Source organism: Eriocheir sinensis, chromosome 55 (assembly GCF_024679095.1).
Source record: "Eriocheir sinensis breed Jianghai 21 chromosome 55, ASM2467909v1, whole genome shotgun sequence".
In the NCBI taxonomy this organism is placed as follows: domain Eukaryota; kingdom Metazoa; phylum Arthropoda; class Malacostraca; order Decapoda; family Varunidae; genus Eriocheir; species Eriocheir sinensis.
In genome coordinates this window covers 6,712,712-6,736,415 of record NC_066563.1, presented here as the reverse complement: position 1 = coordinate 6,736,415, position 23,704 = coordinate 6,712,712, and the positions used below count along the sequence as shown (strand labels likewise).

At 44.4% G+C, this 23,704-nt stretch overlaps 1 protein-coding gene across 2 annotated transcripts in view; it reads left to right on the top strand.

The window, feature by feature from the left end:
* LOC126983976 (uncharacterized) overlaps positions 1-23,704 on the top strand; it is a 202,606-nt gene that overhangs the window by 154,131 nt on the left and 24,771 nt on the right. For both annotated transcript variants that reach the window (XM_050837255.1, XM_050837256.1), the window contains exons 5-15: positions 2,844-2,918; positions 3,289-3,363; positions 6,332-6,409; positions 7,260-7,334; positions 9,527-9,592; positions 10,825-10,893; positions 14,180-14,254; positions 18,102-18,303; positions 20,341-21,225; positions 21,394-21,582; positions 22,114-22,325. In XM_050837255.1, the coding sequence (XP_050693212.1) occupies positions 2,844-2,918; positions 3,289-3,363; positions 6,332-6,409; positions 7,260-7,334; positions 9,527-9,592; positions 10,825-10,893; positions 14,180-14,254; positions 18,102-18,303; positions 20,341-21,225; positions 21,394-21,582; positions 22,114-22,325 (2,001 nt within the window). The remainder of the gene's footprint in view (positions 1-2,843; positions 2,919-3,288; positions 3,364-6,331; positions 6,410-7,259; positions 7,335-9,526; positions 9,593-10,824; positions 10,894-14,179; positions 14,255-18,101; positions 18,304-20,340; positions 21,226-21,393; positions 21,583-22,113; positions 22,326-23,704) is intronic.

Here is a 23,704-nt window from a genome sequence, read left to right as displayed (position 1 = left end):
AAGAGCCCGATGTGAAGGTAGGCGACGGTTGTTAAGAAGTTGGTAATGATTTAGGAAAAAGGAGAAGGAGGAGGAAAAGGGGGAGCAGGTATAGGAGAGATAAGAAGGAGGAGAAGGAGAAGGAGGGAGAGACGATTGTAATAGTGGTGAAAGAGGAGGAAAAGGAAGAAGTGGACGAGGAGGAGGAGACGATAGTTAGTATGGTGAATGTGGAAGAGGAGAAAGAGGAGGAACAGGAGTGGAAAGATAGCGAGGTAATTGCGTATTCCAGGTGAAGTTATGAAGGAAAATACGCAAATGTTGAAAATTGTGTGTTGTAAGAAGAAAATATTAGTTACATTAGGTTGGGAGTGGAAAATGCCAATATATATGAGAGAGAGAGAGAGAGAGAGAGAGAGAGAGAGAGAGAGAGGAAGTAGATGTCTCATGAAAAATTAAAACCAACACACACACACACACACACACACACACACACACACACACACACACACACATGAATATTTAATTATGTTTTCGGCAGAGTCAAATGCCAGACCGTTTCCCGTGTAGCTTGAGTTCACTTTTGACAGTTCGTTCGTTACTTGGGCGGGCCAACGTTTACCTGAGCTTAACGAGGAGTCGGCAGATCCACCTGGCTTAACGTGTCACTTAGCTCGTAATATTCCGTAAATGTTGTGACGGTTTGGTAATTTTTTCTCTTAGGTGGATTTCGCTTTTCACTGGGGTAGAAGTGTCTCGTCTTGCATTTTAGCTCACGTGGGAGAAGTGTTAATGCTTTCTTTATCCTTCCTTTATCCTATCTTTATCTTACCCCATCTTATCTTATCTACAGCGTATCCTATCTTATCCTAACTCTATATTATCCTATCTTTGTCTTATCCAATTTTTATCCTGTCTAATCATATCGTTATCTTTTCTTGTCCAATTTTATCCTATCTTATCCTGCCTTTATCTTGATTTCATATTTTCTTTATCTTATCTATCCTATCTTATCCTATCTTCATCCTATCTTATCTTATCTTTATATTTTCTTATCCTTTCTGTATGCTATCTTTATCTTATTTATCCTGTCTTATTTTCTCTTTATCCTATCTTATCCTATCTTTGTTCTGCCTTATCCTATCTTTAACCTATTATTTTTATTTCTTTATTCTGTTTTTTTTTTCCGGAGCAGAATTTGAACTTCAACGTAATCGTATGTCTTTTCTCACTCCCTTCGTAACACCGGAGATTAATTTTAGTCCATTTTTTTCGTCTCTCAAACTTTCATTTGTTATAACCTCTCTCTTTCCTTCCCCTCTTCACATTCCTCCCCCTCCTCGAATTCCTTTTCTTCCTGGTTTTCCTCCTCCTTATCCTTATTCATATTAAACGCTCATTTTCCTTCCCCTCTTCCTCCTCCTCGTCCGCGTCCTCCTCAGACTATATTTCTTCCTGATTCTCCTCCTCCTTATCCCTCTCCCTCTTCTCCTCCTCCTCCTCTTTCTCGAAATCATATCTTTTGTTTGCTCTTCTTTCTTCCTCTCAAATAGTCCTGGTAAATATTTTCTATCTTAAATATCCTGCCTTCAATTTTTCCCTCCCATTTTTCTTCCGTTTTGTTTTTCCTTCCTCCAGCTCTTCCTTCTCTCTTTTCTCCCTCTTCCTCCTTTCCTTCATTTCATCCTTCTCTTCCTTCTGTTACATGCTTTCTTTCCTTCAGACCTGCTTTCTCTCCTTTCTCCCTCTTTCTCCTTTCCTTCATTCCATCCTTCTCTTCCTTCTGTTTCATTTTTTCTTTCCTTCAGACCTTCCTTCTCTCCTTTTTCCCTCTTCCTCCTTTCCTTTATTTCATCCTTCTCTTCCTTCTGTTTCATTTTCCTTTCCTTCAAACCTTCCTTCTCTCCTTTTTCCCTCTTCCTCCTTTCCTTCAGCCCATCCTTCTCTTCCTTCTGTTAATTTTTTCCTTTCCTTCAGACCATTCTCCTCCTCCTTCTCTTACTTTTGTTTCACTCTAATTCTTCCCATCCTTCTCTTCCTCTCTTTTCATTTTTCCTTCCCTTCAGCCAATCCTTCTCTCCTGTCCCACTGATCTCTTTCACTTCTTGTTGGAACGCCGGATTCGATTCTTCTGTCCTAAACCCTTTCTTATACCTTCCATCTTCATCTATCTCGCAAACGCAGGGGATCGTGTTTTTATTTTATTTTATCGTCCTCACTTTTCTATTTTCTCACTTTTCTCCCTCTGTTGCGTCTTCCTAACTCCCTCATATATTTTCTCTTTCTTTTGTCTTCAACCGCCGCTATTTCTCCCTCTTTCACTTCCTCTTTTTCGCACCTCCTTTGCCTTCTAATACATTTTATCTGTGTTTTATTTCTCGTTTCATGTCTAGTATAATTATTAATCCGCCTCTGTCGTCTCCACATCTTTTTTGTGTCTTTTGTCTTCATTCGCCTTCATCTAACCCCTCCTTCATTTCCTCTTTCTCGCATTTCTTCTTTAATACATTTTCCCTGTATGCTTTATTTTTCACTTCATCGTTGTTTTAATCTGCCTCTAAGTTTCTCGTCTGTTTTCCGCCTTTTGTCATCAGCCTTCTCCAGCTTTTCCCTCGTTCACGTCTTCCATTTTGCACCTGATTTTACCTGTCAATAAATTTTCTTCGTATATCTTGCTTATTATTGCTTCCGTTATTTTTTTGTATAACTCCCTCATATATTTTACTATCTTGAACCCCCTCCATCTCTACCCTGTTTCATTTCCTCCTTTTCGCACTTTTACCTTTCAATAGATTTCCTCTGTTTATCTTACCTGTCATTGCATCGTTGTATTGATGTGTCCTTTCCTCTTCTTCCCCTGACAGAACAATGAGCCAAGTTACCATCAGGACGATCAGAAACGACTCCTTCACCCGCTACCGAGAGACCCTGGATGAAATGTGAGTGTTGAGTGACCTACTGATGCTGGGCTATAATTATTACTGCAACACACAACACACTGAACCACAACACAACACACAGTAACACATGACAACATCCCATACACCCTCCACACATACTTCAACACACACTACACCACCCCTATACCCCCACAACACACTACCACACCACCCCAATACCCCCACAACACACCACAACACACCCACAACACCCCCAACTCCTCACAACACACTACAACACAGAACAAAACCCCCAACACCACACTACCATCACAACACAACACGCCATCACACTACGCACCACAAGGCTCCAGAAACACATACCAGTAGCCGTCTTAAGTAGCTGACTCGTGTGTTCTTGGTGTTGCAGTACGTTGGAGCAAGTGGAGGAGCTTACCACCGTGGAGGCCGGGGCGTTTAAGGGCCTGGAGCAGCTCAAAGTCATGTGAGTGCAAGCATTATATTGACGCTGGATTTTGTTATGCGTTTCCATCTATCTGTCTGTGGTTCTGTCCGTCTGTCTCTGTCTATCTATCTTTCTATCCATCCATCTATATCTATATTGGAGCAGTGTCTAGTGGGCCTTTTTGTTCCTTTTTGTTTTTGTTTTTGCCCCTGAGTTGCCTCCCTTGCTGTAAAAAAATATTAAAAAATCTGCCTATCTATCTATGTATGTATGTATGGATGGATGAATGGATTTGTCGGTCTACTTATCTATATCATCCTATCTGTCAATCCTTGTATAGATGGATGTATAGGTAGGTAGATAGATAGATAGATAGATAGATTAATAGGTAGATAGATGGATAGATTGATATATAGATGGATAGATAGGTAGATCAATGAATAGATGGACAGCTTGATCGATATTGAGTTTGAGCGGTATGTGATGCTCTCTCATGTAATTTCTGCCACATAACTCCAACCTAGAATCCTAGATAAATGTTTTACTTTCATATTACCTTACCAAAATATACCGTTCATGTGTGCATTCCGAAGTTAAATAACGTGTGGCATCTCTTAGAATTTATTTTATTTACAAAACGTATACTATTAAAATGTGTTCTTGGTGTAATAGGCATATTTTTTTTTCACGTTCGGTGTACACATCAAACCGTTTTCATGTCTGCTGAATGAATGGAATATTGGTTGGGAGACATTTATTATTTTATCTTTTCATAACTGTTAGTCGTTTGCATCCGTGAGTGTACAAAGGCTGTGCAAGGGGTGTGGATGGGCTATGCAAAGGCTGTGGAAGGGATGTGGAAAGGACTGGAAGGGCTGGAGCTTCAGTCGCGTGTGGCAACGGGCTGGGACGTATTTGCAAGAGGCGGCGATAAACCCAGTACCGAGACCATTCCCCTGAGCTGCCTTGGTCCCCGCGCCGCCAGCCACCAACACTTCCCGCCGCTGTTACCATACGTTCTCTCTCCCGTGCCGAGCCAGCGAGCGGCGGTGGCGGGTGGCTTTACCTCAAGCTCTTGCCCACAAACCCACTGAGAGGTGATGCGTGGCTGCTATACGATCACTCTCACAAAGCAAGAGAGAGAGGCGATGCGTGGCTGGTACACGTTCAGTTTCTCTAACGAAGATACAGAGAGGCGGTGCGTGGCTATACCTCAAGTTCTCATGCACCTATAAACCCCCTGAGAGACGATGCGTGGTTGCTATACGATCAGGCTCTCCCATACAGCTAGAAAGAGGTGGTGCTTGGCTGCTATACGATCAGTTTCTCCAACGAAGATACAGAGAGGCGGTGCGTGGCTATACCTCAAGTTCTCTCCCACAGACCCCCTGAGAGACGATGCGTGGCTGCTATACGATCAGGCTCTCCCATACAGCTAGAAATAGGTAGTGCGTGGACATCTTGTGCTCTCGATCTCACATTCACCCGCAAAAAGTCAGGGAGAGACGCTGCTTGGCTACCTTTAGTTTACTCCCACGAAGTATTTAATACGGGGAGGCGGTGGCTATACGATCATTCTCTCCCACAAAGCTAGAGAGAGAGGCGATGCTTGGCTGCTATACTTTCAGTCTCTCCCACAAAGCTAGAGAGAAATGGTGTGTGGACGTTATGCGCTCTCAAAGTCACACTCTTTTCCTCTCATAAAGTCAGGGAGAAGCGTTGCTTGACTGCCATTAGTTCACCCCTACGGGAAGATCGGGGAGGTGGTGGATGCGGTGGGTCGTTTGAACACCCTCCCTCCACCCTGCCACTCCTCGGTGCGTCGTCTTCATCTCCCGTAAGTGGTTCCGTCATTCTCCAATCACTGAGACTCTCGTAAAAGGTGACGTAATGGCCGCCGCGCACACAACTATCTACACACAGTTTTCCCGGCGCCGCTAAACTCCCCGGCGGGCGTCGTACAGGTTGCGTCGTCTGTCGGCGAACTTTCAAGAGCGTGTTAGCGAGGCTCGTAACTCCCGCTAATAAGACACACACGTACGGGCGCTAATCTGTGTTAATTAACATCCAGCGGCGGCGGGACGCGTGGGCGGCTCCGGGAAATTGGGTCATCGCTCAGAGGGGTGTTGACGCGCTGCCGCAGAAGCCGACGCGGGGTGAGGCGTGTTGCGGCGCGTGATTGTTTCCGCGTGGCTAAGCGGGGCGGGGCGTAGAGGGGCAAAGCGGGGCCGAACGGGGCGGAGATATGTGGGCCGGGGCAATCCAGGCCAGGGTAGGGCGGTGTGGGGCGGGGCGGGCAAGGGCTGAATTTTGTAATAGAAATACAAATAAATTTTTTTCTATCGTTTTCAAAGGCTTGTGTCCTTACGTAAAGCCGTTCTTTAAATGCATTGGATATGGAAGCAATAGCAGTAAAAACAATTCCCACAATTCTCACAGTCCACATGGCAACACACACACACACACACACACACACACACACACACACACACACACACACAAATTAAATCAACTAAAACTAGGCAACAAAAAAATCATTCCGCTCCTTTATCCCAGTATCCTCTCAGCTTTAAGTAAATAAAAGGAAAAAACAAAAAGACAATGGTACCTTCCTTTGTTTCCCCCCTTCACAATTTCATTTCAACTTAAGGGCCCGAGGAGGGGGCGGAAGAGTTTATACTTTCCGCCACTTAGACACACGGCCACTTGAAAATAATTCCCTACACACTTAGCATACAAGTCAACCTCCTCCCTCTCTCAACTCCTTCACGGTACAAAGCGGATCTAAGTACGCACGTGTGTGTGTGTGTGTGTGTGTGTGTGTGTGTGTGTTCTCCCTTGACAAATACATCCACATCAAAAATATCTTCATACTCACTTAGCATAACTTTCCTTCCACCCTTCATCCCTTTCCGCCTTACATAATCGTTAACATAAGTTTATTTTCTGTATCTAAACCAACAATACGTTCTTCATTAATGGTCTTTGTATATTCTACCCCTTACAGATACATCCACTCTGCGAAGAAGCTCCTGACGCTGCCCAACCTCACCTTCAACGAGGACAACAGCAAACTGAAGACCATGTGAGTGTTGATCTTCCTCGCCTTGAGCCCGGGAGATGTGTGGTTTTGGGGCCTCCGAGTGTTGTGAAAGGGTGAAGGAAGGAGAGGGGCTGGTAGTGGAAGGTGCAGGTTGGGGTGGTAGGAATAGAGGGAAGGAAAGAGAGAGAGAGAGAGAGAGAGAGAGAGAGATACATACATACATACATACAGATTGACAGACAGACAGATAGAGATATACTACACACACACACACACACACACACACACACACACACTCACACACACGCACAGCTCAGACAGACAAACGCAATTAGAGCGGAAAATAGTTTACATAATGACAGTGACACACACGTAAAAATTTAATGTCTGCCACGAGTTCTTTGAGAAGCGAAGAGGAAAAAAAAAATGAGACCACGCTTCCAAATCGGATTTCACAACCTTTTGACTTCACACGATGACTCCTTTACGTAACTCTTTTAAGTTTGGCATAGAAAAGAAAATGGGTTGTGAATGACCGTGTGTGTGTGCGCGCGCGTGTGTGTGGGAAGTGGAAGAAAGAAAAAAGGATGCGAAGAAAAAAAAGTGGAGAGAGAATAGTTAGAAGAGGTGGAAGAGGAGATGCAGGTGTAACGGTGGAAAGAGGAGTAAACGAAGAAAGAAGAGGAGGAGGAGGAGGAGGAGGAGGAGGAGGAAGAGTTGACAAATAAGAAAGAGGAGGAGAAGAGTAGAAAGAGTAGGAAGTGAAGGAAGCAATAGCGGTCGAACACACACACACACACACACACACACACACACACACACACACCAGGGTCCCTCGTCGCCTCACCCTCTAATCCTGAACTCTTTTATTTTCTTCTTCGTCCTTTCACAGTCGCATCACCAGTTCTGGCCTGGAGGAGATCCCTTTCATCACCAACAACGCTACGGGCAAGATCATGAGCTTAGTGTAAGTGGATGACCCTGAGTGTGTTCGGATCTAGAAAAGACTAGTATAGCGATTTCCATAGTTTTTGCTACTCTGCCATTCACACTTCATATGCTGTGTTGTAACTTTATGCTTTTTTTAACCGTACGAGTGTGTGTAACTTGCGTTGTCTGTCGTTTGTATTATTGTCGTTATTTGTAGGAGTGCGTGTGTGTGTGTGTGTGTGTGTGTGTGTGTGTGTGTGTGTGTGTGTGAGAGAGAGAGAGTTATCTTCTTTCTTTTGTATTATTGTTTTTGGTCGTAGGAGTGTGTGTGAGTTCGTGTGAGTGTGTGTGTCTGAAGTGTATAAGCCAGCAGCCATCTCTTAAACCATTAGATTCTCCCTTTATCTCTAATTTTATATTCTTCTTTATTTACTCTCACCGTCTATTATTTTCCCTATCCATATCTGGTCATCGATGGGATTCATATTCGCGTCTGTATATTTTTTTCCCCTTTACTCCCTTTCATGGATCTCAATAATAATAAAAAGTAATAGTAAAAGTATATCACGCAGGGTTTTGTTTTGGTCACTCCTGCAAGTCGAAAGGAAAATGGGACTGTCAAACGATCCATAAAACTAAACTTGATAATTCCTTGGCATTCCCTTTCTGTATTATTTCTGTGAGTAGCATGACATGGGTTTTTCTTCTTCCTTTTTTGTGTGTTTTTGTATATTCCTTGATCTGTTTCATCTTATCCATAGAGAAAGAAAAAAAACATAAAGAGCATGAATGTGTAGCAGGGCGGACGTGGCTTCAAGTACGGGGTGAAGGAGAGTACGAATGTTCATGTTGTTTGTTTATTTCCTCGTACTGTGCTGTCATATTCACGCATCCTTTCCCACTCTCTCTCTCTCTCTCTCTCTCTCTCTCTCTCTCTCTCTCTCTCTCTCTCTCTCTCTCTCTCTCTCTCTCTCTCTCTCTCTCTCTCTCTCTCTCTCTCTCTCTCTCTCTCTCTCTCTCTCTCTCTCTCTCTCTCTCTCTCTCTCTCTTTTCTTACAGGTTCGTTAAACTTAAAACGCCTTGTTGCATTTCTTTCATTTTTCTTTTTTATTCCTATTTTTTTTCTTATCTGTGTCGTCAAATTCGTCTTCTTTGTTGAAATTCTTCCTCGCTCTCTTGCTCTCGGTCTCTCTCTCTCTGTCCCTCTGCAAATTACCTGTATCCATTATGTCTTCACTCCCTTTCAACCTAAGCGAATGGACATCACTTCCCTGCAACCCTTTATAACGCTGCCGCCCTCTCCTCCCCTTCCTAATTTTCTTCTTTTTCCTGATCCCTCGCTAATGTATTTTTCTCATTAGCAGCGCCGCCCTCCTTTTCACCTGTCCGTCCGTCCCTCCGTGTGTCTGTTTGTTAGTCTGTTCGTTCGTTCGTTCGCCTCTCGTGCTCTCCTCGTTCCCCTCCCGTCCCGCCTCGTCCCTCTATTTCATTCATTGGGTTCGTTCATTGATCTTATTGTGTGATCTAATTTCGTTTCCTGTTTTTTTTTGTGTGTGTGTGATGTTGAGTTTGACGCTTCCCGTGTGTGTTTTCTTTTTGTTTTGGGTTTTGCTTTCATTTTTTGACGCTTTTTTTATGTTTTATTTTTTGGTTATTTATGCCGGTTTTTTTCCATTTTTTCTTTGCTTTTATGTTTGTTTGTTTTCTAGTTTAATGGTTTAATTATCTGTTTTATTATTTTGACTTAACTTTTTCCTTTTTTTTCCTTTTTTTGCTTTACTTCTATAGTTTTTTTTTCGAAGTTAATGACATCTATTTTAATTTTGGAATGTTTTTTTCGTTTTTCTCCTCATTTCCCCCTTTTTTTGGTTAATCTTTTATCTACTTGGATCTTTCTGAGGCAGAGGAAGGTCATGTTTCTGTCTTTACCCTGTTTTCTAATTGTTTGTGGATGATTCTTGTTATATTTTCGCTTCTTTACCTTTTTTTCTGTGCCTGTCTAGAACCGTTGCGTGCCGGCCGCCTCAACTTTCTCATTTTCCTCTTTCGCGGAGCCCAGAATCCCCGCTTTCCCCATTCCTGGCGCATTCCACCTCACGCCGCCCTTCTAATGACTGTGACTTCCCCTACCCCCCTTACTCTCTCTCTCTCTCTCTCTCTCTCTCTCTCTCTCTCCGTCTCCGTCCACCCCCATTTCCCGTTTTCTATCGTTCTCGTTCTCTATTGCAGGGACTTAGACGCCTGCCGCATACGGAGGGTTCGGCGTCGGTCTTTTCGCCTCATCGTCGACTCGCTGTAAGTGTCCGCCTCTTCTCCTTCCCTCGTTATCCTCCCAAGTGTCCCTGAGCTCTTATGGTCCAAACATTACCCAACTGTGGCGAGGAACACTACATTTGTCCCACCTAATGACCCTCCCCTTAATGTCTGTTTCATTATCTAAGTGTGTGCAGAAGCCATGCGTGTGGGAAGATACATTAACGCTTATGTTTTGCCTCTTACCATTTCCGTTATAGCCGTGATGGGAGAACGTGTACCTTAGTGGAATTGGAAACGTTTTTGATGTATTCTGAGACGTTTCTTCTTACCCTTATGTATTACTTAAGGGTGTGTGGAGTCTGTGCTAGCGGGGACATGCATTAACGCTAACACTTTGCCTCGTATCATAACCTACTATAGCCGTGAGGAGAAAACATGTACCTGAGTGGATTATGAAACGTTTTTGGTGTTTTTTTAGGTCGGCATTATAAGACACTTTCGATTCTTACATCAACTATTTCTAAATGTCAAAGAAATGATCAATTGGGTAATAATGTGTGTTTTCTTAGATTCCTTGTATAGAAGAAGGGTCACACTACCTGGAAGTGCCCAAAACTCCTATGAAAGCCTTGGTAAATATGTGAACTCGGGCGACAAACTGTTTTAAAATACGACTCTTAGGCTGGTATTGTTGGACACGTTCGCTTTTCATATCAGCTATTTCTAAAGGTCAAAGAGGGGGTCAGTTGGGTTCTAGTGAGTGTTTCTTCAGGTTCATGGTACAGAGGAAGGGTCATACTACCACCAGGGTCATACAACTACTACTGGAAATGCCCACAACTCCTATGAAAGCCTTGTCAAATATGTGTTCTTGGGCTACGAAATGTCTTGTAATACGACCCTAGTGTCCTCTTCTTACCCTCACATCTTACCTAAGTGTGTGTAGAGTCTATGCTAGTGGGAACATGAATTAACGCAACTGTTTTCCCTCGTATCATAACCGCTATAGCCATGAAAGGAGAACACTGACCTCGGTGGAATACGAAACGTTTTTGATATTTCTCTTAGTGGCTTCGTCTTAACTTCACGGCTTTCCCTTTGATGCCATTCAGGTTTGCTCCAGCAAGTGTGAGCCTTTCCCAATGCTAATGTGTACCCTTGTATGGTATCCTTTTTGCGACTGAAGGAAAGGCTTGTGCTTGGATGGTGTAGATGATGACTGTGTGGTGCTTAGGGTGTCTCCTCTGACCCCCGCGCCTCTCCCTCCGCAGGTCCCTCAGCTACAACCAGATCGAGGAGGTGGAGAAGGAGGCGTTCTACGGGTCACAGATTGGAACACTGTGAGTAAAATTCATCTTAATGTTGAACTCAGTGATTTTTCCTGGCTATTTGTCTTACTGGATTGATTTACTTCAGTTATTTTCATTATAGAATTCTGATTTTCTGCTTCTGTTAATATATTTGATCCTACAGTTTGTTAATGTAATCACGATACATATATAATCTATTTTAAATACTTTACTGTTACATTCCATAGGTACTACAGTTAGTCATACCTTTTCTTTAACATCAGAGAAAGCGCAGAAGTACACACACAGATATGCGCGCACAACATAAGTGAATGAATGCAGTGTGTCCCAGTCGGTGATTAGTTGTTACTTTTGGACGCGTGGCAGTAGTGTGTGTGTGTGTGTGTGTGTGTGTGTGTGTGTGTGTGTGTTACCGTTCACTGTTTTACATCGCAGCCTCGTGGCACGTCGGCGCATCCGTCCCACTGAACCAAAGCGGCGCCATGCAAGATTTCAATTACATTTTTTATGGGTTTGTTCTTAATTGCTTCCACGTGTCGGAATCGAGGACGGATTCAGCAGACTTCTATTACGTTAATGAATTGTTGCTATTAATTCAACGTGGCTGAGCACCGCGCGGGGGAAACGCTCCAGAGGGAAGGGAAAATAATTACCTGCGTGCTCGTCCTACCGTGAGCCCGACACACCTGGGGACGGAGGGATAAAAGCGCTAATTGCCGCGTCGCTACCTGGATGGTTTATTTTTATTTTTTTTACCTGGGATGATGAAATGTAGTGTGGGATGACCTACTCTGAGAAGAAGAATCATGAGGGGATGTGTGACCTACTCTGAGAAGAAGAATCATAAGGGGATGTGTGACCTACTCTGAGAAGAAGAATCATAAGGGGATGTGTGACCTACTCTGAGAAGAAGAATCATAAGGGGATGTGTGACCTACTATGATAAGAAGAATCATAAGGGGATGTGTGACCTACTCTGAGAAGAAGAATCATAAGGGGATGTGTGACCTACTCTGAGAAGAAGAATCATGAGGGGATGTGTGACCTACTGTGAGAAGAAGAATCATAAGGGGATGTGTGACCTACTCTGAGAAGAAGAATCATGAGGGGATGTGTGACCTACTGTGAGAAGAAGAATCATAAGGGGATGTGTGACCTACTCTGAGAAGAAGAATCATAAGGGGATGTGTGACCTACTCTGAGAAGAAGAATCATAAGGGGATGTGTGACCTACTCTGAGAAGAAGAATCATAAGGGGATGTGTGACCTACTCTGAGAAGAAGAATCATGAACGTTTACTGCAAAACTAGACAAAAATACTCAGATGAGAAAAAAGGAAAAAGAACTTTGAGAACGCGCAAAACACCCTCTATACAGACAAGAGGAGGAGTGATTTGACTGTGCTTTTTCCCCCCATTTATTTTACCCTTGAGCTGGTTCCTTTACTGTAAAAAAAAATAATGATAAAAAGGAGGATTTCGATAACACGCATAAAACATCAACTACAGACAAACAAAAAAACTAATACAAGTGAGAATTTTGTATTGAGAATTTTAATCATAAGCACAAACCACCAACTAAAGACAAGACAACTAGTACAAAGAAGATGATTTTAATAACACACACACGAACCATCTACTACAAACAAGACAACCAATTCAAACAGCACGAAAGGTCAAGCACAGGGACGCGGGGGCCAAATGAACATCAGGGATACAGGTCACGTTTAGCGGCGCGGGAGGAGGATCGAGTAGCAATCAACGCCGCCTATCTGGACCTTGGATGGGGATCGGGCGAGGGGTCGGAGCGGGTGGGCGAATGGGTGCACGGGGAGGCGGAAGGGCGGAAGGGCAGGCGACACTTGGTCCTCGAGTGGTCAATACGAGTACGGTGGCGTTTCTATAGTACTCTCCCGCCTCACCTGCGCTTCTGACGGCCCGGGAGGTCACTGGAAGGAACGTCGCGTGTGTCATTGCCCTTTGCATGTACTATCTCCTCTTGCCCTCCCCTCATTCCATTCCTACCTAACTGTTCCCTTCCTTCCTTCCTTCCTCACACCGTATTGCTTCCCTTTGCTTCCATTGTGATAGGAAGAATGAGGAGGTAAAAGAGGGAAGAGATAGAGGTAAAGGAGGAATGAGGATGAGGTAAAGGAAGAAGAGGAGGAAGTAAAGGAAGTTAAAAGTAATGGAGGTAAAGGATGAAGGAGCTGGAGGTAAAGGAAGATGTATAGGTAAAGGAGGTAAAGGAAGGAAGAGGAGGTATAGCAAGACCGCCGCGTATAGAGGAGTGTTAACCCGGTAGCAGCAGGGATCATGTTTCTTAAAGGTCCCTCTAAGCGAGAAAAATGAGAAAAAAACATCACTCACGCAAACCATTTCATAATATATATCAACGCACTTGTGATTAGTTTATGGATCATCTATTTTGGAGGGTTTAAATCATGGCAAAAATGTGGCCCGTCGCTGCTACCGGGTTAAGGGAGGTTGGAGGTATATAGGTGAGGTTGGCGGCGGTGTTCATCTCCGTCTCATTCTCCTTTGAGCTTGTGGTGGGAGAGAATCCATTAACCCGGCACAGGGCTAAGGGAGAGCCTAATAATAATAACAGTAACCATAATACCATGAATAACGATGCGTGTATCTTTTTCTTACTTTCTTTGCGAGTATGCCTTTAACGATGTACTTGGAAGGTATTGATGATAGTAATAAAGAAAAAAAGTGAGTAATGAAGGATGAGAAGAGACTAATAATGGTAATGACAGTAAGAGTAACACTAATACCAGGAATAACAATGAGTGTATTTCTTTTCTTTCTTTTTTTACAACTATTCCTTTAGCGAGTGTGTTGATGCTGGTAATAGAGTGATAAAAAAAGATAAGTAAAGAAGGAGAGACTAATGATGATAATAATAATAATAATAAACTTAAAAATAAAACCTAAAATGATCATGTTTTTTTTTTTTTTCTTTTCTGCGATTCCTCCCCTTAACGTCGTACTTGGAAGGTGTTGATAAGAGTAATAATGGAAAGAATATAAAACACAAGATAAACACGTTGAGTCTTATCACACACAATAGGCAATGGACGTTATCTTAAGGACCGTGGGTTGGGGGGGGGGGGAGAGAGAGAGAGAGAGAGAGAGAGAGAGAGAAACTACCCCCTACCACACATAAACTCATCACCAATCCTTTTTACCGTAACGAAATTAAGAAAAGTCCAACAGGAGTGAAAAGAGTGTAAGAGAATTGCCGATACTGTTCCCTCGTCCTTCCTCTGCCGTCCTCACTCCGTTTATATTTCTCTCCCCTTCGGCAGGAACTTGAAGGGCAACACTCGCCTGCGGAATCTGGACCCGGAGGCCTTCAAGGGAATCGACAGCATCCGTACCCTGTGAGTATCAAAGGAAGGGAGAAAACCGGGTGGAGGAAAGGAAGTAGGAAGGAGTCAAACGGGGAGGGAAGTAGTGGAAGGAAGGAGGGAATGGAGGGAGTCTAGTGAGGAGGTATAGTGGAGGGAAGGACGTGGGAATAGAGGGAGTCGGGCTAGAAGAGGGAAGGTGGAGGGAAAGAGGTGGAAATGGAAGGAAAGTAGAAGTGGAGGAGGAGTAAAAACGCCGAAGAGAGAGGAGTGGAAGAAAGGAAACTAGGAGATAAAAGGAAGTTAGAGTTGAACAGAAAGGAAATGGAAGTAAAGCAGAGGTAGAGAAGAAGGAAAAGAGGCGAAGAGAGAGGAAAAGAAGTAGAGGAAATAAAAGATGAAAAGGAGTTAAGAGTTGAACAGACAAAATGGGAGGAAAGCAACAACAACAAAAAAAACAGAAAACGAGAAACGAGAAGTAAAAGAAGTGATGAAGGAGTGGAAGAGGAAACGAAGGTAGTAAAAGTTATTGGAGACAACTCGAGCATAAGAACAAACAATATTTATACGTGTAAATGGAAACAGGCTTATATTATCACGTGCGAAGTCTTAGGTGAGGAAGGCAATGACTGTGCTTTTTCCCCCCGTTTATTTAACCCTTGAGCTGGTTCCTTTACTGTAAAAAAAAATAATGATAAAAAGGAGGATTTCGAGAACACGTATAAAACATCAACTACAGACAACACAAAAAATCTAATACAAGGGAGAATTTTGTATTGCGAATTTTAATCACAAGCACAAACCATCAACTACAGACAAGAAAAGTCATACAAAGAAGATGATTTCGATAACACACACACGAACCATCTACTAAAAACAAGACAACCAATAAATCAGCACGGAAAGTCAAGCAAAGTCAAGTAAAAGAGGGAGTGAAAGAGGAACTAAAGCAATATAACTACGTATTTTAACGGTCATTATATTATCTGTGTTTGTCTGTAAGGTGATTTTGTTCAACTCCAACCCTTTCCAGTTCCCTCTTTACCCTTGCTTTACCCTAAGGCACATCAAATCACTTCCCTTCTATATATTTCCGTGATTTTCCTGTCTCTTTTTCTATGTGTTTGATGATCCTCTGCTTCCCTGCAACTATTTTTTTTCTTAATCACCTATTCGCTTATTGTCAATTTAGCCTTGCCGTTATTTTCTCATATCTACATTCTCTTTCTCTTCTCTCCTTCTCTGCAAATGTGTCGCCTCTGATTCCGTTTAAATATCTTTCCGAAAATCACTTTGCTCTCCTTTTCTTCTTTTATTTGTATTCTTATTCTTCCCTTTTCTTTGAATACATATTTTACCCCTCAGATTCAGTTCAAATATCCTTTCTCTTAATGTCACTTTACTCTCCTTTTCTTCTTTAACTCCTACAATTATTTCCTTTTATCTGCATGTTTATTCTTCCCTTCTCTTTCAATACTTATTTTACCCCTCAGATTCAGTTCAAATATCCTTTCTCTTAATGTCACTTTGCTCTCCATTTCTTCTTTAACTCCTACAATTATTTCCTTTTATCTGCATTTTCTTCCTCTCCTTCCTTTTGACGTATTGGACGCTTTTGTCATTCCCGGCAAGCTTCTTTTTAATATCAATCTGCCCTCCTTCCCTCTCTCAATTAATTCCTACAAACAGTGCCCCCTTGTGTCCATATCTTCTTTTTCTTCACATTTTGGGCGTTTTTCGATGATCTTGTTTCCTGCAAGTCTCTCGTTCCTCTTCCTCTGTCCTGAATACCACGACTCTTTTCCACTCCCTTTACCTAGTGCCTCCACCTCATCTTCCATTCCACCTTTCTCTCCACCCCTCTTTCCATTTCCCTTTCCATCTCATTCTACTATATCTCCACCTTTTTTTCCCGACCGCCTTCCACAACTTTCTTACCCTCCCTCTCCGTCTCCCTCCTCGGATATCTTCATTCTCTCTAAACTGTCTGTCTGCCTTTGTTTTCAATCTCTTTTCACTCCATTTCCACCTCTCTGCATTCCCCTTTCTCTATTTCTTTCTTTGCTTCACTCTATCACACTCTCTACCTCCCTTTCACTTCCTCTTTTCTACTCTCTGTGCATCCTTCTTCTTTCCTTCTTTCAATTTCCACCCCTTTTATCCAGCATTCGTCTCCTTCTCCACATCACTTATCACCCTCATTACGTTTCCTTTCCCCGCTTCATCCTCTAACTCTACTCTCTTCTTTCCGCCTTTCCATCCCTATTTCTTTCCTCTATCTCAACCATGACATTTACTCTCTTCATATCGTCTCCTCTTCCTCATCACAACTTCCTATCTCTACTCTCTTCTTTTGGCCTACTCTTCCTCGCTCTCTCTACTCCCTTCTCCTTCGCCGTTTCCACTCCCCTATTTGCCCTTCCACCCCTTTCCACCCCTTCCACCACACGCAGTCATCAGTATGCGAGTGGCGGCGTGGTGGAGGCGTGGAAACTTCCTGCGTCTCCCACACAAGCGGCCTGGATTCCTAACCGTATAAGAAGAGGATGATGAGCGCTCCCTATCACGTTATAACCCCTCTCTCTCTCTCTCTCTCTCTCTCTCTCTCTCTCTCTCTCTCTCTCTCTCTCTCTCTCTCTCTCTCTCTCTCTAATGGTGCTAAAGGCATGATCTTGACGCTGTCCTTGTAGGGTAAAGAAAACGGTGTCCTCATGGCTGTTAATTCGATTCCTCTGACGTTTGCCTCTCCTCTGACGGTGTGCGTGTGTGTGTGTGTGTGTGTGTGTGTGTGTGTGTGTGTGTGTGTGTGTGAGGTAAAAGAGAGAGAAAGGGAAGAGAAGAGAAAATAATAGAAGTAGAAGAGGAGGAAACGAAGAAAGAAGAAAAGGAAGAGTTGGTGATAAGTGTGTTTGTGTTTGTGTGTGTGTGTGTGTGTGTGTGTGTGTGTGTGTGTGTGTGTGTGTGTGTGTGTGGCTATCTGTGCACCATCTCTCCTTTCCATGCTTTCATCCTATTTGTCTCACCGCGCTAGCAAGAACAGCAGTGTAACAATGAAAGCAAACCAGAGCAATCTCTTCACGCACTGTAAAAAGAGGTTAAAGGTACATTATTTTAACTGGCCTTGTTATTAAAGGTCACCCAAGCAGATCACTTTAATGAACTCACCTGAGGACAACGAAGCAGCCAAAGCCAGGCACGTGGAGACCATTATCTTTATACCGAACCCAAGAGAGAGGGGAAGGGAGAAAGAGAGACAGGGAGATAAGTCCATTCCTCGTATTTTCAGATGTACTCGGCTCTCACAACATGCATTTCCAAAGGCCAGAAAGGAAATTGATCGGGTTCCAATGAGTGATTATAATGTTCATGGTTCAGAAGCCTTGTCAAACTATCACTAGGTACATAAAACTACCCATAGAAATAGCAACACAATCTCTACACTAGCCTTATGTAATGTGGATAAGTGATTTTTAACGTTCATTGTGCAGAAGCCTTGTTAAACTATTACTAGTTACATAAAACTACCCATGGAAATAGTAACACAATCTCTACACAAGCCTTATGTAATGTGAATAAGTGATTTTTAACGTTCAGGGTGTGCAGGAGCCTTGTTAAACTATCACTAGATATATAAAACTACCCATGGAGATACTAACATTACCTCTACGAAATCCTTATCGAATGTGGGTGTATGAGCCCTGGAATGCTTGAGAATAAGGGCCGATTTAACACCATCTCAAGAAAAAGAAGTAGAGGAGGAGGAGGAGGAGTGGAAAAAGTGCAACAGAGGAGTGGAAGACGGGAGAGCGAGGAGTGAAAAGAAGTTTGAGTTGAATGAAATGGGAGTAAACCGCACCTCCTTTTTTTCCGCACCCCCCAGAGACCTCTCGCACACATCCATTACATCCCTGCCGACGATGGGCTTGACGCAGCTCGAGAACCTCTTCGTGCAATTCACCCCGACGCTGAAGGTGTTCCCGTCCGTGTACTCCTTCAAGAACATCAAGAAGGCGAAGCTCACCTACCCCTACCACTGCTGCGCCTTCCAGTTTCCGCAGCGGCACGACCCACTCCGATACAGGGTAAGGGAGGAAAGAGGAACATAGATAGATAGATAGATATGGACACTGATATAGAGGGTAAGGAAAGGGATAGATAGAATGATTGATTGATTGACTGATTGACTGATTGATAAATAAACAGAAAGATACACAGATAAATAGACAAATAAATAAACAGATAGATATGAAGAGAGAAGGAGAGAGCTATCGGGAGGGGGAAGAGATAGAGACAGCTAAGGAGAAGGGAGAAAGATATAATTTTAACACTGTAAAGATAACAACCAGAGAGAAAGGGAGATAGACAGATAGATAAGAGGATATAGGGGAGAGATATATGGAGGAAGGGAAAGAGATAGAGACAGAGAGAGATATGGGAGGGAGAGAGAGAAAAGGAGAAGGTTGGCACTGCAGTTTTTTCACGTTTGTCTTTGTTGTTTTGTTTTATTTTCCCCGCCAGTGTTTTTTCTTTTCCTTTTATTCCCGCCCTATCTGTTTTGTTTTCCTCTCTCTCTCTCTCTCTCTCTCTCTCTCTCTCTCTCTCTCTCTCTCTCTCTCTCTCTCTCTCTCTCTCTATATCTCTCTCTCTCTCTCTCTCTCTCTCTCTCTCTCTCTCTCTCTCTCTCTCTCTCTCTCTCTCTCTCTCTCTCTCTCTCTCTCTCTCTCTCTCTCTCTCTCTCTCTCTCTCTCTCTCTCTCTCTTTGTGGTTTCAATTGGCATTTATTCTTTCTTTTTTTTTCTTTCCATTGTTTCCTTTTTTATGTCTGTGTTGCGGGTTTTTTCTTCTTTATTTTCATCTGTAACAAAAGGCGTTTAATTGATGCCAACGTGTCGTGAGTGTGTGTGTGTGTGTGTGTGTGTGTGTGTGTGTGTGTGTAGCAAGGTAGGTAAGTAAAGATATATTCCACCTGTCTTTTCACCTGTAGAACTCATACGAGGACTTAATTATATGTTACCTGTAGAATCAGAACCTCAGGTATGTTGCAAGTGATATTCGACACGTCATTAGTAAAACGTCTCGCAAGTGTTATTCCTCCGGCTGAGTCCCCGCCTTCGTTGCATTTTCAAGAGCTCGGAAGGCAGGTAAGGAAAGGCAGACGGGAGTGAAAGGGAGAGTTGGAAGGGAAATGTTAGGTAGAGGGAGGGATAGAATCGAAAATGAGGAGAGAGTTGTAAGGTTAATTGGACGTGAAAGGAAATGCTAAAAAGGAAAAGGGGGATAAATTGAAAAGGTTTTATTGGGACAAAGTGTGAGAGAAGAGTTGGAAAGGGGCGAGACATGTGGGACTGTTGCATTGTGAGAGAAGGATGCCAAGAAACGGTAGGAAAATGAAGGAATACAAGGGGAATGGGTGGGAAAAAGAGAGGGATGAAAGTGAAGAAAGAATGTAAGAGGGATGGGCTGGGAAGGGGAGGGATAGACGAAAGATTGAGAGAGAAATGGGGTGACGGGAAGGGAGGTGCACTGTCTGAAATGAAATAGGAAGAGGAGGTAAAGCTGTTAATGGAAGGAGGGAGAGGGAGTTGGTAAGTGATGGGAAGGAAGAGGACTGGAAGGTATGGGAAAGAGGGAGAGGGAAGGTTGAAAGAGAAATGGAAGGTTTAGGAGAGGGAAAGGAAATAGGAAAGGGAGGTAAAGCTGATATGGAAATGGGAGGAGTTGGTAAGTGATAGGGACGGAGAGGGCTGGAGGGATGTGAAGGAGGGAGAGGGAGGGAGGGTTGCAAGGGTACCGTCGAGATAGGAAATGGCGCCAGTAATTAAGTTTTCGTCAGAGATTTTGCTTTCCCTCGAAGGTCTCGGGTCCGTTTGGCGTGCCACTAATTATTAAGAGCCGAGTGTGTGCCAGCGGCGGCAAGTTTCATTATTCCGCGGAGGTGTGTGCTAGTGTGTGTTCGTGTGTGTGTGTGAGGGGGCCGTGGGGTAAGTGATGTTATGGCTGTTATTTCATTTATTAGCTTCTGAGTACGTGTCCCTCCTGCCCCCGTAAAGTGTATTAACATGTCGTTGGTACTGCAGGAAACTTTGACAATCAGCTTGTCTGTTCTTGTCTCGTTCCAGGAAGCCATTCGAAAGTTGGACCAGATGTGTTCAGACGTCACCTCGCCCAACCCGCTCCTCCTCACCTCCACGCCGTCGCCGAGGTCCCGCCGCTACAAGTCTCGCGTGGCGAGACCTTCACCTCCCATGTCTCGGCCTGGCGGGAATATCTACGAAAAATTCTCATCCGAGCGCTTTCCGGACCAGGGGAGGACACTGGAGACCTGGGGAACGATAGCCCACGGGGAGGGCGGCGCGGCGGCCTTCAGCTTGTCGTCCCCGAGCAGCGAGGAGGCGGGAGGCAACACAAAGAGACACGGACACAGCCGGCAGTTTGAGAGATCTCACTTGCCCTTCGAAGGTTCACCGGCAAATCTCCACTCCACCTTTCCCCAGCTGAGGGAGGTGCCAGAAACCACCACCGACGCTGCTTCCTCCAGCCTCACACGTGGCCATGCCCGCCACTCCGGCCATCACACACGGGTTCTGAGGCCCCAGGGTGCGTTTTACACTGAGGGCCCCGATGGATCCGGCCCCACGTCAGTCAAGCCCAAAGTTCGCTTCCGCCGCCACAGCCACACGCATACGGGGCCTCACTCGGCTCGGGTTCCACGTTCTGAGGACGCAGCCGGTGCCGTGCTCCGTTCCCAGACGCGCTTCAGGCAGCAGGCGGCGTCTCTGATCCGTGAGCCTGATGAAGCTAAGATTTCGCGGCCAGAGAAACGCGACCCACACACCGACCACCTAAACTTTTATTCCAACCAGCCCAGGACGGAGTTCACGGGGGGCGGCATGGGGGGCCACATTCCCCTCCCCTACAGGTTTGGTCCCTTCAATAAAACGCAAGGCAGACTCCCGCAGACCCTGTCCAGGCCCAACGCGTCCACGCAGGGCATGAACAACGACGTGAGTATACTGACAGCTGTAATTTCTTTGCTCCCAGATATTCCTTAGTGTATCACATTTTTTATTCCGTAATTCCACACCGCCGCAGGGAGGCCATTGTTCCGACAACAAAAGCCACTGCAGCGGTGCTCTTTAAATTCCAAGAAAGCTTGTTCTCGCCCACCCCAGGTGTGGCAGGAAGACGTCCCGCCCATGGACTCGGGGGACGACCCCACCTACAAGCTGAGCCCCGCTGAGCACCCCGTGGACCTGCACCCGGATGAGCCCGGCGGCACCTTCCACGCCGAGGCCGGGGAGGTGTGGCACAAGCCGCACGAGGGCGGCGGCACCAAGCAGACCAGCGTGTGGATGCCCGGGGTGAGTGTGGCCGAGCCTCGCCTCGCCTCCTGCGAGAATTCTCGGTATTCTCTCCTCGGGGGATTGGCCGCCCTTTAGGTTTTCTTGTGTGTTGTTTACAGTTTTGTTTGTGAGTTTCGGTAAGACTTAATTACCGAGGCGGAACTCCTTTATGTTTAACTCCTCTAACGGAGAATTTACTCTTTGTTTTCCTTCCTGTACAAGTGGACTTTTGGGTACAAATGCGCATAATAACTGATTTTATGTGCATATTAATTAATTATCACGCCCCACCCCCCCTGACACATCCACACACTCCAAACGGCACATATAATAACAGCAACTTGTCTTCCTTGTCCTTGCCTCTAATAGTTTCTTTGTTCCTCCTTCTTTCATATCCTCAATTATATCCATGTTATTATCCTTATCCTTGTCCTTCATCTCTTATCATCTTCGCCTTAACATATTCTCGCATTCCAATTCTCATCATCATCTGCATTCCGTCTCTGTCACCACTGAATCACCCACACGGTCCCTCTCCTCCCCCCACAGCAAGTCTTCGTACCCACCAACATGAACGTGACTTGCGGGAACCTTTCTAAAGACTACCACGACGTCCAGTGTATACCGGGGCCCGATGCCTTCAACCCGTGCGAAGACATCATGGGTAACCTGGCTCTCCGGGTGGCTGTGTGGCTGGTGGTGGTGACGGCCGTGGTGGGGAACCTGGCTGTCATGATTGTGCTAATATCTTCTAGGTTCAAGTAAGTTTCTCCTCCTGAACGCTACCTTCTTTTCCTGCCCTTCGTTTTACCCTTTTCGTGTTTTTCGTGTCTTTCTTCTCCTTTAACTCTTCCTGCTCCCCTTTTTTTCTTGTCTCTTCTACTTATCTGACTTCTTGTTCTTTTTCTTATTTATTTTTGCTTCCTCTTCTTTTCTTATCTCTTCTTCCACTTGTCCTCTTCTTCCTCTTCTCTTCGTATCTTCTTCCTCCCGGCGTCTCTCTCGGATTGGTTATGGCAGGGAAAAAGAGATGATGTTCGACAGTCTATCAGCCCGTCCAGCCATCCACCGCGTTCTCTCTTTCCCTTTCCGAGTTTCTGATTGGTATTTGCTTTGAATTTAGGGTTCCGGAGTTGTAAAATTAGTTCTATTGATTTATGCGGAAGTTTGGGAGTGGATACACAACATATCAGATTACTTCTTTTCCTGCCTGTCTGTCTGCCTGCGTCTGTATGTACCTCTCTTTGCCTGTCTGTGCTGTGATCGTTCATGTCTGTTTGTCTGGGTCTTCGTCTGTTCGTCTATGTCTGATATTAGGGTGTTTGTGTTTCAAGAAGTGTTGTTTTGTATATTCTTTTGTCAGTCTATCTGTTTGTCAGTGTGTCTGTGTGTTTGCCTGTTTGTTTGTTTTCTGCTTTGTCTATGTCTGTATGTTTGTCTGTGTAAGCCTGTCTGTCTGTGTCTTTTTCTGCTTGTTGGTGTCTGTTATTCTGTACCTGCATATTTGTGTTTTCTTTTGTTTGTGTTGGTGTTTTTGTGTGTGTGTATGTATGTCTATGTTTGTCTGTTCGTCTCTCTCTCTCTCTCTCTCTCTCTCTCTCTCTCTCTCTCTCTCTCTCTCTCTCTCTCTCTCTCTCTCTCTCTCTCTCTCTCTCTCTCTCTCTCTCTCTCTCTCTCTCTCTCTCTCTCTCTCTCTCTCTCTCTCTCTCTCTCTCTCTCTCTCTCTCTCTCTCTCTCTCTCTCTCTCTCTCTCTCTCTCTCTCTCTCTCTCTCTCTCTCTCTCTCTCTCTCTCTCTCTCTCTCTCTCTTTCCAAGCAAATCACAAAATTATAACTTCCACTTCCACTAAAAACATTATTGGCACCAGTTTTCTCGACTTTTCATTTTCACTTCACATTTTTTTTCCTTTTTTTCGGTCCACATTATTCTAAAGAACCAACTTGCCAGTCCGCTCTGAGACTGATGACAAGAACGCAAGGAAGTCCCATAACCAATCCGCGTCCTAAGTTGTTTTATTGTCGTAAGTTTTCTCTCCCTAACTTTCGTCAATTTTGCCGCTTTTCTCGCCTTCACACGAGGGGCGCAAGGAATGGTCGAGGCTTGTGAGGGTTTCATAGCACGTGTAGGCGACCTAGACCCG